Genomic DNA, 18,530 nt, shown 5'->3' on the forward strand with positions numbered 1-18,530 from the left:
ACAATGCCGATGGTTTTATTCTATACTGTACTCGAGTTATGTAGCCAAATGAGCTAACCAACCCCTTTTAAAAGCAAATGCAGCGAGAGCAATTTTTAAAGAAGTGCAGAATTTGTTCATCCACGAATGAACACTTGAGAATTTTTATTGGATCCTGATTGATAATGATGATCCTGCCTGCCTTTCTTCAGGATGGCTCTGACAAGAAGTTGATCAGCTTGCTGGAATTAGCCCCAGGGATACACAAGCACCGACTGTAAACCTATGATCGGATAATGACCAAAAATAAAGCATGTGAGCTCTCATCTGAAGGCTGGGCTGTGAGAGACTATAATTACAGCAAGTTGACAAACACAAAGACTCTAAGCTCTCAGAACGAAATAATACATTTGATCTGATCCTGACTTACTCCATCGCCAGGATGTGCGTATGTGCTAAACTATTTTGATCAGAATTTCACCTGTTCCAGAGTGGAGACTGCACTGGGCGACAGAGAAAGCAGATCCCCAGCCGCAGCCCCTTCACCTGATACGTTCAATTTTTCAGTATAGAAAATGCTATTGCACGCTTGGCAGGCAGGAAATATTGCCTATTCTGATTATCCTTGTATTTTTCCAAAATAGCAAGGCAGTTTCATTTGCTCAGATTTCATTGCATTGCTCTGCAATTTGTGTAATTCACATCCAGCTACCTTCAGTTTTGCAAGTAGTTCGAATTTTTTATGCTATGCCACATTTAGCCAAATTAGTCAATGGCAGTTAGGATTCGGAAGGCTGCACGAACAGCCAGGAGCATTTTCAGATAGGATAGTTTGCCTTCACACATTTCAATGAAGCAAAGGGGTTACAGCCTCACTATGTAAACCTAACACATTTAGCAGCGCAGTGTTCCGGTTAATAACGGTTAAATGTGCTAAAGTGTAGTAAGGCCTCGACATTGTTTTATAGACTGTTAGTATTGGAATATGACCTCAATAGATCTATTGTTGGACATGGCCAACCAGTGTGCATCTGAATTCAGTCTTCCAAGGGCAGCATGCCTTATTATCGACTCAAAGTACATGATCTCTTCCAGCAAGTCTCCTGATATCTATATTGCAGGATTTCACAGCATTAAGTTGGTGTCTTCATATTCCATGGGCACCTCGTAAGGAAGTTTGGGAAAAATTATGACGATGGCATGTTAGAACTTCGTCATAAGGATTCCTTCCAGGTGGGACTCAAAAACGGAAATTCTTAGCTCGAGGGCACTGCAAGGCAATACCGGGCCACATGGTAGCCCTCCCCAATAGCACGATTTAGAAACTACCATAGTTTAGCCCTGTGGTCCTATCATTAGTGAGGGGTGACTGAGGGTCACCACAGCTCTGGTGAGGGGAGGGGTTGAGGTGGAGCGTCCTTGATGGTAACCTCAACCAGCGAATTCAGCCTAAAGTGTTCGTGTTACTGCAAATCAGCCACCCAGGCCAACTAAAATATCGAACAGACATGAAACTCGATCAAGTAGCAAAGACCACGACTTGAAAAGCTAAATTTCAAAATATTTATTACTAATTGGTGTAATTTGAGAAAAAAAGATCTCGTGCCATAAATAGTTTATAAAAACATACGTAGTGCAGCAACTCGAACATACAAAAGTTCTACTACATTTCAAATATGTTCACATACCAGATAGATATGAACGTCGCATTAAATATTAAGGTTATATTGTGAATTAGACTATTCTGACCAAATGTCATTCTAACAGTTATATTGGCTTGATTCGCTTGATCGTTCAAAATAACATTTCTATAAAACTTTAATACTTAAATATTAAATAATAATCGGTTTTCAATAATTATCTGTGGAAAGTCTTTAGTTGCTTCTGCTTAGTTGTCCCGTTATGAACTGCAGCTGTTGTAAACGGGCTGTGGTCTCAGCGCGGATTATTTCCCAGGAGCAGTCACTGAATCTCTGAAAAATGGGAACATTGAGAAAAAGCCATCAATAAATGAATAGATTTAAACGGGCTGACATGAACTGAACGCCAGTTGTCTATTTCGCACCTTCAGCTTGAGAAACTTGTTCAGTTTCCTGAAGTATTTGAGAATGATGGAGTTTCTCTTCTGCCTGGAGCCTGCTCCTGGTTTCCTCACACACGTTTCCAACTCCTGGAGCTGTCGATCCAGGAGAAGGCGGAAGTTTTCGACCTGCTCCCGGGCCCAGGTGACTGACCCCAGGTTCCTGCTGTAGATCTTGCTGATGTGACGCAAGGTTTGGTGGACAATCTGGATCCTTTCCTGAGCCTGAGAAAATAACACGGAAGGACATTTCTCGTGTAACTTACGATTGCAATCGACATTTTAAACCGAAAATGTATAGTTGTTTGAATTTACAAATGCATTATAGTTACTCCTAACAATATTGATTAATACAGAGGTGCTTCCTACTACATCACCCTAGGCCTGGCTGACAGTTTAACAACAAACTTTAGGAGGGAAAGCGATTAACTTCAAAATATTCCCAATCGATTTATTCATTGCATGCTAAACACTAAACTTTCAGATCAACATTTAAGATAATTGACCAGCTTCTTGTTGTTGCCGGAGTGGAGATATTTCCCATTTACTTATTCCGCTGGACAACCTGGGCGAAATTTGAGGGTTTACAAGAAACATACTCACCTGTGACCGTTTGACAAGCTGGTGCAAATCCAAGGGTTCGATTTGCAGTGATTCTCTGGTTATTACACACTGCAATGGAAAGGTCCCACCCTATGACAGGACACAGATTGTCAGAACCAGCTCCGAACACATGCTTAAACAAGTGGTAGTTACTCTTAGAAATGTTTCTCCTAAAGCATCTGCAGCTATTCATTATCACTGAACAATTTGCTTGTCAACTTTAGCTCACATATTTAAATATCCGTCTAATTAAATCAGTCACTTTCGTTGTAAAAATGTCTCGCTTTTCAACACATTTCATTTCGCATTTTTATACTTAAGCGTTCTTTCAAGGAGGTATTCCACATAGCATGATGCAATCTTAGAATACAAAACATCCAACCTCAACAATTTCTGGAAAGGAGAATGTCTCGAGAAAACTGATTAAGTTGAAGTTGAGGAATGTCCTGCCCATCCCAAGGATCTCTCCACTAACTCACCATGTCCGTTAGGATCTTCAGAGCATCCCTGTTTAGCACTTGCTGTAACTGCAGTCTTTGGCAGTCTTGGCTCAGGATCCCGGGCAACAAGACAAACAAAATGCACAGTCCCCAGACACCAAGAAAACCCATGTTCAACAGTACAAGATATAACAGCGATCTGAGACTGCAGAGAGTGACTGGATCAGACTTCAGCTCCGAAGACGGTACCAACACGAGCTGAACTCCTTCCGTGGTGGGTCGTAAGGAATATTCCTACTGTGTGAGCTGGGCCTATTTTAAGGTATACACTAGGATATTCCTTTGACGTTATAAAAACAGATCAATTTTGCTTCTAACCACAGTGTATTTTCAGGGAATCTTTTAACTTCATTCTCAAAGTGACTTCTTCATTTGGAACTTTTCACTTTCTGCTTAATTAAAAGTGCGAACTGTCTATGATAAATAAATTTACAGGACTTATTCATTGTTAAAAGTGCATATCTGGATTTCACGTTGGTTACTTCTCAGGTCCAAGAACTAACAAAACTATTTCATATAATCTTATATTACAATTTTAAATCCTAAAATGCATTTTTGTACCAAAAACCTTTCAGGTCCTTGTCAGCACAGAATGTCACATACCTAGATGATATTAAACATATTTTGATCATTTTACCTGAGAAAGTTTCACTAGTCTGAGAGGGAAACCCCATTCTGGGGATGAAGGAATTATTCTGAGGATAGATTAAGAAGATATGATCTCCATTCCCTGGAACCTAGTAAAATGAGAAGTGATACCTTTGAAACACATTAAATGTTGAACTGTTTGGTAGGAGTCAACACTACAAACTGCATTTTCCATACCAGAGGCTTCTAGGACTGAGTGTTACAGTCTGAGCAGACGACATTTGTTACTGAGATGAGGAGAAGCTTACAGGGCCAGAAATGTAGATGGGATGGTGGTGTATTTGCAATGTTTCTGGGTTTGGTAGCCAAAAGGTCTAAGCTAATATTTAGTGAGCATGTATTCAAATCCCATAATCGCATCTGGTGAAATGTAAATTCAGTTAGTTAATCTGAAATTGAAAAGTAGCCTCAGTGGTACTGAACATGAAGCTCTCATTGCCAATGATGGAATCTGATCCGTTTCTCCTTTTCTTTAAAGCAAGAAGTCTGCCACATTTCCCTTATCTGGCATGCATGTGCCTCTAGACTTGTGGCTGTGTGATGAACTGACCCCTGAAATTCCCCAAGGCATTCGATAGCCACTATCACCAGCTTCAATTAGTGAACAGTGACATAGTCTTCCACACGCTATGGAAGGGGCTCTGCCTCCTTTTGCCAGAGAAAAATATTTTGAAGAAAGGTTAACTTCAACTCTTGGACCTGTTGTTACATTGAAAATATATCCAAAAGGGTTTGGGAAAAAAATCAGCAGAATCTAACTACACTCCAGAGATGTGATATTACAACATCAACAATGTTAGTTTAAAGCCATGAGTTGTAACTGTTAAAAGCAAATAGGAAACATGGTTCACACACCAACAGGAGGTGATGGTATAGTGGTAATGTCATTTCACTTGTAATCCAGAACCCAAACTCATATTCTAGGCTCATGGGTTTGAATGTTACTCCAGTAGATAGTGAAATTTGAATTCAATAAAAGAGCCAGTCTAATGGCAACTATGCAACTTTTGATTATTGTGAAAACCCGTCTGTTTCAAAAGCATCCTTCAGGGAGGGAAATCTGTTGTTCCTACCTGGGCTGCTTGACATCTGACTCCAGACCCACAGTTAATTGTTCTGTTAGCAATTATACATGATCAATTAACACTAGCCTAGCCAGTGATGCTGCGTCCCATTAATGAATAAAAAAAGATTAAGCTCAATGGCCAGCCAATCTGCGAGTTTAACAATTTCAGAGTGCTTCAAGGATTGTCCAGTGCATCTTGCTATCACAGTGACTGTAACTACTGTTTGAATGTTATATTTTTTAAGTTGCAAGAATAAACTGTTTGAACATGTCAGATGTTTGTAGTGCCTCACAAGCCCAACCGAACACAAAAATGGTTACAGAATGGTTGTGGTCAAACCTTGCATGTCATTTATATTCATTGATCTGAAGAATGTAATAATGCAAACCCTTCAGTTTTCTACCAAGCTGCTAACTTTAAACAAAAGGGAGTAAAATGTCCCTTATAATACCTATCAAATTTGGGTGGCACGGTGGCTCAGTGGTTAGCACTGTAGTCTCACAGCACCAGGGACCCGGGTTCCATTCCAGCCTCGGGCAACTGTCTGTGTGGACTTTGCACATTCTCCCCACGTCTGCATGGGTTTCCTTTGGGTGCTCCCACAGACCAAAAGATGTGCAGGTTAGGTGGATTGGCCATGCTAAATCGCCTGTACTGTTCAGAGGTGTGTGGGTTATAGGGGGATGGGTTTGGGTGGGATGGTCCAAAGGGCAGTGTGGACTTGTTGGGCTGAAGGGCCTGTTTCCACACTGTAGGGAATCTAATCTAATCTAAAAATCAACAAACTATGTACAAAAATGGACGTCAGGTCAAAACTTGATCAGTGCAGGAGAAAGATGGATATCAACAGAAACTGTAGGACTGGGTATCAAAAGGGAGAGCATTAGGGAGCTGAGTATTTTGTCAGCAACAGTTGGATAATGGAAAATGGAGTCTCAAATCAGACGACTAAAGAGTGCATATGTCAAGAGAAACCATGGAGAATTCGAACATGAGATATCTGGCAGAGGCAGAGATGAATCCTTTAGAAGGCAACAAGTTTGGAGATATTTGATGACTGGGTGTAGAGCAAACAGTTCTAGGGTGAAGGGATGATGTGGAGGTGCTGTTGTTGGACTGGGTGGACAAGGTCAGATATCACATGGCAATAGGTTACAGTCCAACGGGTTAATTTGAAAACACAAGCTTTCACTATTCAATGGTGTGACCCTTTGGTCTTTTACTTATAAACTCTGGGAGCGAAGGGAGAAATATCCATGTGGTGAACTGCACCGCTGTGCTACAACAAAAGGAAATGTTATCCATCTGCTTGTGATCAGGTGAGGTCTCCAGTGCCAAGTAACTTGCATAACAATTGAGGAGAGATGAGCATAATTTCAACAGATGCAGCATATAAATGGATAGTTCAGCCTGTGCACATCAGCAACAAACTGAGGGATAAACAAGTGAGGTATAAAAGGGGATAACAAGGTGTAGACCTGGATGCACACAGCAGGCCAGGCAGCATCAGAGGGGCAGGAAGGCTGACGTTTCGGGCCTAGACCTTTCTTCAGAAAAAAGGTTTTTTTTTCTGAAGAACGGTCTTGACCTAAAACGTCAGCTTTCCTGCTCCTCAGATGCTACTTGACCTACTGTGTGCATCCAGGTCTACACTGTGATATCTATGACTATTATTGGTACCTGCAGCCATTTGCGGTGTCCCAGCTATGGCAAGCGACTGTGGACAAACCTCTAACCCAGCTTGGCTAGTCATAGACAGGTAAGGGGGGTTTGGGGTTAATGGTGTAAGGCTCTTCTAAGGAAGGGAAGTGGATTAGGACAGGTAGCTCTCTCTCTCTCTCTCTCTCTCTCTCTTACTCTCTCTCTCTCTCCCCCCCTATCTTTTCCCTCTTAGTATAACAATAGTCACCCACTGTATTTATTTTACCCGCTGTATTAATTAACCAGGGGTTAAGGTAACTGGGAGACAATCTCAGTCAGAGACAAGAGAGAGGGTTTAAATTTGATAGTCACTTTCTTGGTTTGTAAATATATTAATTTTGCTTTTTTGTTGAATAAAATCAGAGTTTTCTTGGCCTCTGAAACATCTGCCTCCAGTGTTCTCCACCACCACACATATAAGCATGGTGTCAGAACCAGGGAGCTGGTAAACAGTGAACCAGGCAGCACTCCTTACACACTTTTCAAAAATGTAATCAGTAAAATCATTTGGAACAAGTTGTGAAATGCAGAATAATATGGTTTATGAGTACAAAACAAGAACACATATTTCTTTCTGATTCAAGCTTCCACATACTTGTGGGAGATACCATATAGGATGGAATGGTGTCTCATTACCTAGCAGTGCTGCCTTTCACCGCCAGGGTTCGGAGTTTAATTCCATCCTCAGGCAATTGTCTGTAGGATGTTTGCACATCCTCCCTGTCTCTATGTGTGTTTCTTCCAGGTGCTCTGGTCTCCTCCAAAGACATGCAGGTTAGGTGGATTGGTCAAGTTGAAATGCCTTGTGCTGTCCAGGGATGTGCAGACTAGGTGAACTAGTCATAGTTAATGTGAGGTTATGGAGATAGGGTAAAGAGGGGGTGGTGGTGGTGAGCTGATTGGGATACTCTTCAGTGTGTTGGTGTGGACTCAATGCGCTGAATGTTCTGCTTCCATGCTGTTGGGATTTGTTTATTCTATACTTGGGAGGATGAAAGAGGTATTCAAGAAAGGGAGTAAGAACAGTTCTTGGACTGCAGGCCAGTAAATTTAAGATGAGTAGTGTTTAAGATTTTAGAACAATAATTTGAGAAAAGTCAACAGATAGATTTGAGCTAATTAAAAAACATCAGCAAGGATTTTTGTAAGGTGGATCATGTTTGACTGATCGTATTGAATTTATTCATAAAGTAACAGGTTGATGAAGGGCATGCAGTAGATGTTGCCTATATAGATCTTAAGAAACTGGTTGATAAGCTGCCACATAGAAAGCTAGATAACAACATTGAATGTCATGAAATAGCAGGATTACTGTCCAATGAGTGATCTCATGGCCAAGTGGTGTTATTGCAAATTCTGACATGACAGGCTTTAATTGAATTCAACAAAAAAAACCTAAAAAAATCTATAAGAGTCTAATAATGACCATTAAACCATTGATGATTATTGGTGGAATGCCCATTTGGTTCACTAATGCCCTTTATGCAAGGAAATCTACCATCCTTACCTGGTCTGATCTACATAAGACTGCAGACCAATAGCAATATGGTTGACTCCTAACAGACCTCTGGTAATAAATGCAGGCTTGGACTGCAATGCACACATCCTGCAAATGAATTTTTAAAAATTGCCCTGGGGACAGAAAACCATGAGGTTTGTTTTTAGACATTTAGATATTTACTAAATACAAATGATCCTGAATGTAGCATAAAATTTTCCATTGATATCAAACTTGGAAGAATAGTAAACAGTGAGAATGATAAAAATTGCCTGCAACATCACATAGATAAGAAGCAGAATGGACAGAAAAGGTAAAATTTAATAAAAGGAAGTGTGATGCATTTGGCAGCGGGGACAGGGAGAAGAAATATAAATTCAGTCGTATAATTTAGAAGAGTATGCAGGAATAGGAGGAAATATGTGCATATCAATCTTTCAGGATGACAGGACATATTGTGGAATGATTTGTAAATCAGATGGGATCATGAGTTTCATAAATAGAGGTGTTGGATGCAAAAAAGCAAGGCAGTTTTGCTGTTCCATTATGTAAAGTTGTCGTACTCCTACTGGACTATTTCGTTGCTCTTCCATTAGACAGAGGGACAACCTGTAGTGGTTTAACCTGAAGGTCACTATCTTGAGCCATTATGAAGTTGGTTATGACTCAACCAGAGCATTGCATCTAGTTCTGGTCATCCCACTTCAGGAAGGGTTGGCAGGGTTCAGTAGAGATTCACCATAGTTGTTCCATGGATGGGATATTTTAATAACAAGATTAGATTGAAACAGTATAACAAGTTTAGATAAGGTGGACAAGCAAAGCTATTCCCATTATCTGATTGTACAAGGGACAGTGGGTCACAGATTTAAAGATACAGGGAGAATGTGAGGAAAAATGTTTTTAGATAGCAAGTAGTAATGACTCAGAATTTGCTGCCAACAAGAGTGGAAGTGGAAACACTGAATCATTTCAAAAGAAACAGCACTTGAACAACACAAACTTCCAGAGCCATGATTACTAGCAGAGCGCTGAGACTGACTAGATTGCTCTGCAGCAAGCAGAGTAGATTCAAGGGGCTAACTGGCCTCCTTTTGTGCTGTAAGTTACTCTATCATTCCTCCTGTAATTGAATAAGCGGCATAGATCAATGTGAGTCTATGCTTACAAGTTTGCCAGGAATTTCACTTGTTCCACTTGAGTGGAGGTAACACCAGCACTATTTATTTCTATTTATTCTTGGGATGTGAGTATTGCTAGTAAACCCAGTGTTTTTTTCCCATCCATAACTGCCCTTGAGAAGGTAGTGTTCAGCTATCTTTTGAGTCACTGTATAGGGTGGGCAGGAGGACTAAAACATAATGATGATATTTGACAACTGCATGGGAGAATAGATTTGACAGAATGGGAAAATAGGCTGGGAAAGTTTAGGATGATACATGAAAAGCTGTATGACCTTGAATGAATCCTGTGAACATTTCTTTATAGGCTGAAGACGGCGCCTGCAACTTGTTTCTCTGTAGCTGTATTTTGTCTTCTGCATCTGCTTTAGTTGTTCCAGCTGTTTGTTACATTGCATTAGAGAGGGAATTTTGTTCCAAATTTCCGGACTTCACTTTGGACTGGGATCGTGGACGGTGCCAGGAAGAACCTCAGCCTCCAGACCAGCCATCGATGGAGTAGTCCCTGACAGCAGAAGGACATGAGGCATGTTGTTATTTTATCCCATGCTTTTTCATTTTTTTAACTTAATAAATGTTCTTTCCTTTTTTTATCTTTTATTATTATTCAATAATTTCTCGCATTTAAGCAAATTGCCGTTGTCGAGCCTCCTCTTAACTATATTTTACTGAATCAGGAAAGAGCCATTTGGGTACACTCTGTGTTCCAAGGCGGGCAGTAACTGTTGGGAAGGCACAATGGGAGCCCCTCATTCCTCCACCTTCATGGGTGGCTTTGTTGAAACAGTATCATATTCCAGGAGGACGTAATGAAATTGTGGATACTATACAGAGTCCTGATAGCTGTAGGGATTCTGACACATGCAGTATCTGCATACAATCGCCCTATGTGGCCTCTAAAGAAGCCTGATGGAAGTTGGCGAATGACAATTGACTGCTGCCAACTCAACAAATATGTTCCTTCACTGTCGGCAGCTGTGTCTGACATGGTCACTGTTTTAAAAGTTTGTCATGGGGGCCAGATTCCTGCTGTGCTATTATTGATCTAGGAAATGCCTTTTTCTCAATACCACTAGCCCCAGAATCACAAATTGAGTTTGCTTTTGCATGGGCAGGTCACCAATATACCTTCTTTTGGCTACCACAAGGATACCTACACAGCCCAACTTTATGCCATCCACCAGTATCAAGGGAATTAGATATGTATCCACTGCCAATCGACATTCACGTAGCGCATTATATTGATGTCATCTTGATCTGTGGGCTAATGGAAATCACTGTGTTGGAAGCTCTAGCCACACTGTTACAACATATATAAGACGGAGGCTGGAAAGTGAGTCTGAATACGATACAGGGACCAGCATAATCAGTGCAGTTTTTAGGAATTCAATGGATAAAAAGGGATAGATGCATCCCCGAAAAAGTAATGCATAAAATACAAGAAATGGCTGCTTCAACTAGCAAGACAGAAGCACCGAAATTTATAGGTCTTCTTGGATATTGGCACAGCCATGTATGTCAATTGACCACATGACTAAGATCAAAAGAAAGCTCAGTTTAAATGGGGCAATGAACAGCAGAAAGCATTTTTAGCCGATGAAGGGGCTATGGCACTAGCACTTCTCCTGGCCCCTTGGATACCTGGCTAATCCTTTGAATTACAAGTATCTCTAGTACAAGATGGAGCCATGTCGAGCTTATGGCAGAGGCAAAAGGGGAAAGCAGTACCCTTGGGCTTCTGGTCCAGAAAAATGGCCGAAGCAGCTAAACATTACGCACTATTTGAAAAGCAACTTGTGACCTGCTTCCGGGCTCTAGTAGAAACTGGGGGGAAGACAGCCGATGACAAAGTTCTCCTTTGATGTGAATTACCAGTTCTAATGTGATTGTTAGCTGATGTTACAACCCATAAGACCATGAGATCCCAACAAAACTACATTGTAAAATGGAAATTAGACATAGCTGATCAAGCCAAGAAGGGAAAAGAAAGAGTTGCCAAACTCCATGTTGGACTGACTGAATATCCACCAGATGGACAAGTTCCAGGTCCCAACTGGGCCATACCTGCATCTCCCATTCAATGGGATGTTCCTTGAACAACCACCTGAAGATATTCATCAGTGCGCTTGGTTCAGCGATAGATCAGCTACCTGGAAGAATGGCCAAAGTCAGTGGCAAGCAGCTGCATTTAATCCCTCCAAACCGATAATTATCCATAGTGAAGGAGATGGGGGAAGTTGAGAAATATGCTGAGTTAGCAGCTGTGGTCCTAGTGCTGTGTTTGTATGAACCCATGGGCAGTGGTCAACAGAATAGTTGTATGGACGGCCAACCTGACAGTTACATGACTGGAAGATGCCTCGAAAACCCCTGTGGGAAACAAATATGGACAAAGGTACAACACATATAAGTCGCTGTGTACCATGTTGATGCCTGTGTGAAGGGTGGTTCGGAATCTGCTGATCATAACAATACAATGGAAGGAATAGTCAAAGCAGAACCAGCATCTGTAGAACTTGCATCTGAAGAGAACCACACTGAAAAATGGGCTTATGGGAAATCAGGACACTTGGGATATAATGGCAATGTGCATAGGGAAGAGGTCAAGGTTTGCATTTACCCAACAATCTGGCGAAAGAAGTCATTGGCAAGTGTGAGATATTTCAAAAGGTAAAACATGTTTCACTGCCAAAAAAGCTAATGGCACAAATCAAGTGAGGAGATTGGACAGCTCAAACCTGGCAGATTGACCATGTTGGCCCATTACTGTTACAACAATGGTATCAATATCTGTTAATCATGGTGGACACCTACTCTGGGCTAATGCTAGCTTTTCCAACAACCAAACCGAATCAGAGTTACACAGCTAAGGAACTAGAACAGTTGATATCCTACTATGGTGAAGCATCTGAAATGCGATCAGATAATTGCTCACATTTTGCAGGCCAACAAGTGCAACAATGGGCTGCAGATAAGGGGATACATTTGATGTTTCACATTCGCTATTACCCTAAAGCAGTGCGCCTTGTAGAACGAATGAATAGGTTAATAAAACAGCAAATTAATTTATTGTTACAGAGATAGTAGGAACTGCTGATGCTGGAGAATCTGATATAACAAGGTGTAGAGCTGGATGAATACAGCAGGCCAAGCAGTGTCAGAGGAACAGGAAAGCTGATGTTTCGGGTCTAGACCCTTCTTCAGAAAAGTAGAGTTGGCTGAGCTAGGTGAGGAGATGGGCATTCTGTGGATCTTTGGAAGAGCATGTTATCTGTGGAAATTAAGTGAAAACAATGTGCCTGATAGTGTATGTCTGATAAATTCTAGTGTTGCTTCTGCCACTGTTGCATTGAAAAGGTCACTAATTTGCTTTGGGAGAAGATACCTAATATTTGAGGCTGAATAAAAACTAAAAGAACTGCAAATGCTGTAAATCAGAAACCAAAACAGATGTTGCTGGAAAAGTTCAGCAGATCTAGCAGCATTTGTGAAGACAAAATAGATCTGATGTTTTGAATCGGGAGATCCTTCCTCATGTAACATGTTCAGCAAACTAACATATTATTCTTACACTAGAGAGTGATAAGCAAAAGTGACAACAAAAAATGTCAGAGAACTGTTGGCATTCACAATGGAGGAAAAGGCTATTTAGAGTCATCAAGTCATAGAATTGTTAAAGCATGGAAAAAGCACTGTGTCTGCAGTGGTCATCAGACGTCCATCTACTCTAATCCCATTGTTCAGCACTAGCCAGTAGCTTTCTATGCTATGGCATTTCAAATGCTCATCTAAACAGTTCTAAACTGTTCTTAAGGTTTCCAACCTTAGATTCATTGAATCCCTACAGTGTGGAAACAGGCCATTCAGCCCAACAAGTCCACACCACCCATCGGAAGAGCATCCCACCACAATGCGTTCCTTGACCTCTTATCTAACCTAAACATCCCTGAACACTATGGGAAATTTAGCATGGCCAATCTATCTATCCTGTTCATTTCTGGGCTGTGGGAGGAAATCAAAGCACCCGGAGGAAACCCACGCGAACACAGGGAGAATGTGAAACTCCACACAGACATTTGCCTGAGGGTGGAATTGAACCCAGGTGCCTGGCATTGTGAGGTAGTAGTGCTAGCCACTGTGCCACCCTCTATTGCACTTTTGAGCAGGGTCCCAAACATCTATAAGCTATAGGTGATTTTTTTTCCCCCTCAAATACCGTCTAAAACATATGCTATTTACCTTCAAACCATGCCCTTGATTATTGACTCCTCTACTAAAGAGAAAATAAATCTTCCCTAACTACCCTGTCTATGCTGCTCAGAACTTAGTACACCTAAATCAAATTCCCTTGTAGGCTTCTCTCCCACAAAGAAAACAACTTCAAACTATCTAGTGTCTCTTTAATATCTTGGCCGGAGAGATTCAGCTATGTCCTGGTGCATCTCATGTACTGCCTCAAATGAAATCATATTCTTCCTATAGTGTGGTGAGCAGAACTGCAGACACTGCTTCAACTGTAGCCGAACTAATGTCATGTACAGCTATTAATAACCTCCTTGGCTTTGTACTCAATCCCTTGACAAATAACAGCAAGTGTCCCTTATGTCTTCATAATCACTTTATCTACCTATCCTGTTGCCTTCAAGGGTTCATGGATGCACAATTCAAAATTGCTCTGTGATTCCTGGTGTCCTACCATTTAATGTGTGCTCCCTTGCCAAGTTAGTGTAATCTGTGAGCATGCTGATTATACCTCATTAATGTACACTATTAGAGAAGCCATACGATTCCTACAGTGTGGAAAAGCAGGCTATTTGGCCCATTGAATCCACACCACACTTCTGAGAGGCATTCCACCTCGATCCACTCCTGTATCCTAGCCCTGTAACCCTGCATTTCCCAAGGCTAATCTGCATAGATTGCACATCCCTGGACTCTTTGGGACACATGTGCATGGCCAATCCACATAACCAGCAAAGTTAGGACAGTTGGAGGAAACCAGAGAACCCAGAGGAAACCCATGCAGACAGAGGGAGGATGTGCAGATTCCACCCAGACAGCCACCCAAGAGTGGAATCAATTCTGGGTCCCTGGCACTATGAAGCAGCAGTGTTAACCACTGAGTCACCATGCTATTCCAGTTTTGCCCCATTGTCCCTTCATCTCTGCAGTAACTTTGCTGAAACAACACCAAAAGAATCCAATTGACTTACTCTGCAGGTATGACCTGTACCTTCAAGCTCAAGTATCCAGTCAGTTCTCTTGGTACAATGGCCTCTGCCTCAACTTGTGATTGGCATGGCAATCCAGCTTTAAAAGCTGAACAAAAATGGTCCGCTGCATCCCAAAACCAGTCCAACCTGTCTCTGCCTCCCTAACCTGTTCTTCGTCTCACCCATCCCTTCCTCCCACCCCAAGCCACACCTCCATCTCCTACCTACTAACCTCATCCCATCTCCTTGACCTGTCCGTCTTCCCTGGACTGACCAATCCCCTCCCTACCTCCCCACCTATACTCTCCTCTCCACCTATCTTCTTTTCTCTCCATCTTCGGTCCGCCTCCCCCTCTCTCCCTATTTATTCCAGAACCCTCACCGCAACCCCCTCTCTGATGAAGGGTCTAGGCCCAAAACGTCAGCTTTTGTGCTCCTGAGATGCTGCTGGGCCTGCTGTGTTCATCCAGCCTCACATTTTATTATCTTGGTTCATCACTTGCAACAGCTTTAGCAGGAAGAGACTTGGACAATTGGCGTATCTCTAACCTCTGAAACAGGAGACCTGTGTTCAAGACCCAACCTGCTCCAAATATGTGTCATGGCATCTCCAAACAGGTTGGTTAAAATAAATTGTTTCAGAGATAGTATGAACTGCAGATGCTGGAGAATCTGAGATAACCAGGTGTAGAGCTGGGTGAACACAACAGGCCAAACAGCATCAGAGGAGCAGGAAAGCTGACATTTCGGGTCGAGACCCTTCTTTAGAATTGGAAGGGGGGAAGGGGGTTCTGAAATAAATAGGGAGAGAGGGGGAGGCGGATAGAAGATGGACTGAGGAGACAATAGGGTGAGAGGAGACATACGGGTCAAAGAGGCAGGGATAGAGCCAGTAAAGGTGAGTGTAGGTCGGGAGTTAGGGAGGACATAGGTCAGACCAGGGAGGACGGACAGGTCAAAGGGGTGGGATGAGGTTAGTAGGTAGGAGATGGGGGTGGGGCTTGATGTGGGAGGAGGGGATAGGTGGGAGGAAGGACAGTTAGAGAGACGGGGACGAGCTGGGCTGATTTTGGGATGAGGAAGGGGCGGGGTGATTGTGAAGCTTGTGAAATCCACATTGATACATTGGGCTGCAAGGTTCCCAAGCGGAATATGAGTTGCTGTTCCTGCTACCTTCAAGTAGCATCGTTGTGGCACTGCAGGAGGCCCAGGATGGACATGTCATCGGTGAAATGGGAAGGGGAGTTGAAATGGTTCGTGACTGGGAGGTGCAGCTGTTTAGTGTGAACTGAGCGTAGGTGTTCTGCAATGTGGTCCCCAAGCCTCCTCTTGGTTTCCCCAGTATAGAGGAGGCCATAAAGGGAACAGCGCATGCAGTATACCACATTAACAGATGTACAGGTGAACATCTGCTTGATGTGGAAAGTCTTCTTGGGGCCTGGAATGGGGGTGAGGGGTAGGTGTAGGGGCAGATGGAGGACTTCCCGTGGTTGCAGGGAAAAGTGCTGGGTGTGGTGGGGTTGGAGGGGAATGTGGAGAGGACAAGGGAGTCCCAGAGAGAGTGGTTCCTCCGGAAGGCAGATAAGGGTGGGGAAGGAAAAATTTTTTTGGTGGTGGGGTTGGATTGCAAATGGTGGAAGTGTGGGAGGATGATGTATTGGATCCGAAGGTTGGTGGGGTGGTGCGCGAGGATGAGGGGGATTCTCCTTTGTTTTTATTGCGGTGGGGAGAGAGATGAGTTGCGGGAAATGAGGGAGATTCAGTTGAGTGTGTTCTCAACCACTGTGGGTGGGGAAATTGTGGTCCTTAAAAAAGGAGGACAGCTGAGATGTATGGGAGTGGAATGCCTCATCCTGGGAGCAGATGTGGCGGAGGCGTAGGAAATGGGAATGGGGATGGCATTTTTACAGGTGGGTGGGAGGAGGTATATTCTAGGTAGCTGTGGGAGTCACTTGGCTTGAAATGAACATCGGTTCCTAGGTGGTTGCCCAAGATGGAGACAGTGAGGTCCTGGAAGGAGAGAGAGGTATTAGAGATGGTCCAGGTGAACTTGAGGTTAGGGTGGAAGGTGTTGGTGAAGAGGATGAACTGTTCAAGCTCCTGGTGGGAGCACGAGATGGTGCTGATACAATCATCAATGTAACAGAGGAAGAGGTGGGGTTTAGGGCCAGTGTGGGTACAGAAGAGGAATTATTTAATCTCTCCTCCCCCTACCGCGTCCCAAAACCAGCCCAGCTCTTCCCTGCCTCCCTAACCTGTCCTTCCTCCCACCTTTCCCCTCTCCCACCTCAATCCCCAACCCCATCTCCTAACTACTAACCTCATCCTGCCCACTTGACCTGTCCATCCTCCGTGGACTGACTATCCCCTCCCTACCTCCCCACCTACACTCACCTTTAGTGGCTCATCCCCGCCTCTTTGACGGGTCTATCTCCTCTCCACCTATCGTCTCCTCCATCCACCTTTTATCCGACCGCTCTCCCTATTTATTTCAGAACCCTCTTCCCCTCCCCCATTTCTGAAGAAGGGTCTCGGCCCGAAACGTCAGCTTTCCTGCTCCTATGATGCTGCTTGACCTGCTGTGTTCATCCAGCTCCACACCTCGATTAAACTAAATCTCAGAATATCCGTGAATTCTTCACGCTTTGTGAAAACATAAGCACTGGGAAAATATGGACCAAAGTGGGTGAGGCTGGGTTTAAAACGTAAAATCGCTCAACTGCATGAAGGAACACACCTAATTCTAGACTGCCAAACCGGGTAACATCTTGCCCGACCGGAATGTTGGGGCTCGGATCCATAAGGGGACACTGGACAAATCGGGAAAACATTTGGGGTGTCGATTGCTCTTCTGAGCGGCGGTGAACTCTTTTAAGACATGAAGAAATTTTCCGGCGGAGCCAGTGTCGTTTTGTTTTAGATTCAGATTCCACAGGAGATTAACATTTCCGCTGCTCTGATGAGCAGTGCGGTTTAACTAATGCAATTCGCAAGCAAAATGCGATACTTTTTTTTTGCAGACTTATTCTCTTCCTTTCCGATTGTCTTTTTCTTTCGATTGTCTTTTCAAGGTTAATTGCTCCTATTTTGAAAAGCGAATGTGGCCAGAAAATTTCTTGTGGTCCTGAAAATCTCGTGTTTCACTTTTCTAATGCAAGCCGCCGGTCCTTTTATATTCGCCGTGGCTTTCCCATCCGACAGTTCACTCTTGACTGTGGCAATAGTCTTGTCTCTTACAGCGAGTCCATTACGAAGTAAGAAAGCTGCTGTTTTCACGACCTCAGGAGCACTTAAGTCGCTTTGCTGAAGCTTGCTGTCTAATAACGATGTCCCTCTATTTCAGGTCCTGTTGAACATGGTTCTTTCTTATATCTGGAGATTTTGGGTGGCGCTGGTCTCCCTGCCCGGGATTCTGACACTGGGCTGCGAACAGCTGGCATTCCGCAATATTGAGACGCGAAACAAACTGGCTTCAATGGTGCGCTTGAACTGATCTTGATCTATCCCCTTGCCAGGATTTGTGCTTTGTGGCATTTGTATAATCTGACTTTTTGTTTGCGTTGCAGGGCGGAAAACTCACCCTGCGGTGTCTGAAAGTGACAGAAATACCCCGTGGCCCCTCCCTCATCGATCTCGCGGAAAACTTTCAGGTACGACTCCAGCGCGGATATTGAGTTTCACCTATCATTGATGTATGGCTTTTCAACCTTAAAATGATACCGGACCAGAAAGCCTTATATTTCAGTCCTGGGCTAAGAGGCAGGTTTGGTAGGACTGAGATGTGGAGGAATCTCTTCACTTAGAAGGTGATGGATCTATGGAATTCGCTACCACAGGGAGTTACGGTTACCTTGTCCTTGAGTAGATCTGAGATTCCGAATCGCAAAAACAGAACGAGGAATTCAAGATGGTCTATGTCTCATTCATAGCGGAGTAGACTCAAAGGACTAAATAGCACTTTCTTACTCGTTTTTCTTACGTCCTACACAGTCCTTTTAAAACTCGAGTAATGTTAAATTTCGTGAAGTAAAATTTTTGTGTCCAATAGGTGGAAGACAAA

General features: G+C 43.1%; 1 protein-coding gene across 1 annotated transcript; it reads right to left on the minus strand.

Annotated features, from left to right (window-relative positions):
- Positions 1 to 1,853: 1,853 nt before the first annotated feature.
- Positions 1,854 to 3,273, minus strand: LOC132206134 (interferon alpha-F-like). The gene is made up of 4 exons (XM_059638798.1): positions 3,142 to 3,273; positions 2,663 to 2,752; positions 2,045 to 2,284; positions 1,854 to 1,952 (listed from the first exon to the last, which is right to left on the minus strand). The coding sequence occupies exons 1-4, from the start codon at positions 3,271 to 3,273 to the stop codon at positions 1,854 to 1,856; spliced, it is 561 nt and encodes a 186-aa protein (XP_059494781.1).
- Positions 3,274 to 18,530: the final 15,257 nt, after the last annotated feature.

Source organism: Stegostoma tigrinum, chromosome 31, assembly GCF_030684315.1.
Source record: "Stegostoma tigrinum isolate sSteTig4 chromosome 31, sSteTig4.hap1, whole genome shotgun sequence".
Lineage (NCBI taxonomy): Eukaryota > Metazoa > Chordata > Chondrichthyes > Orectolobiformes > Stegostomatidae > Stegostoma > Stegostoma tigrinum.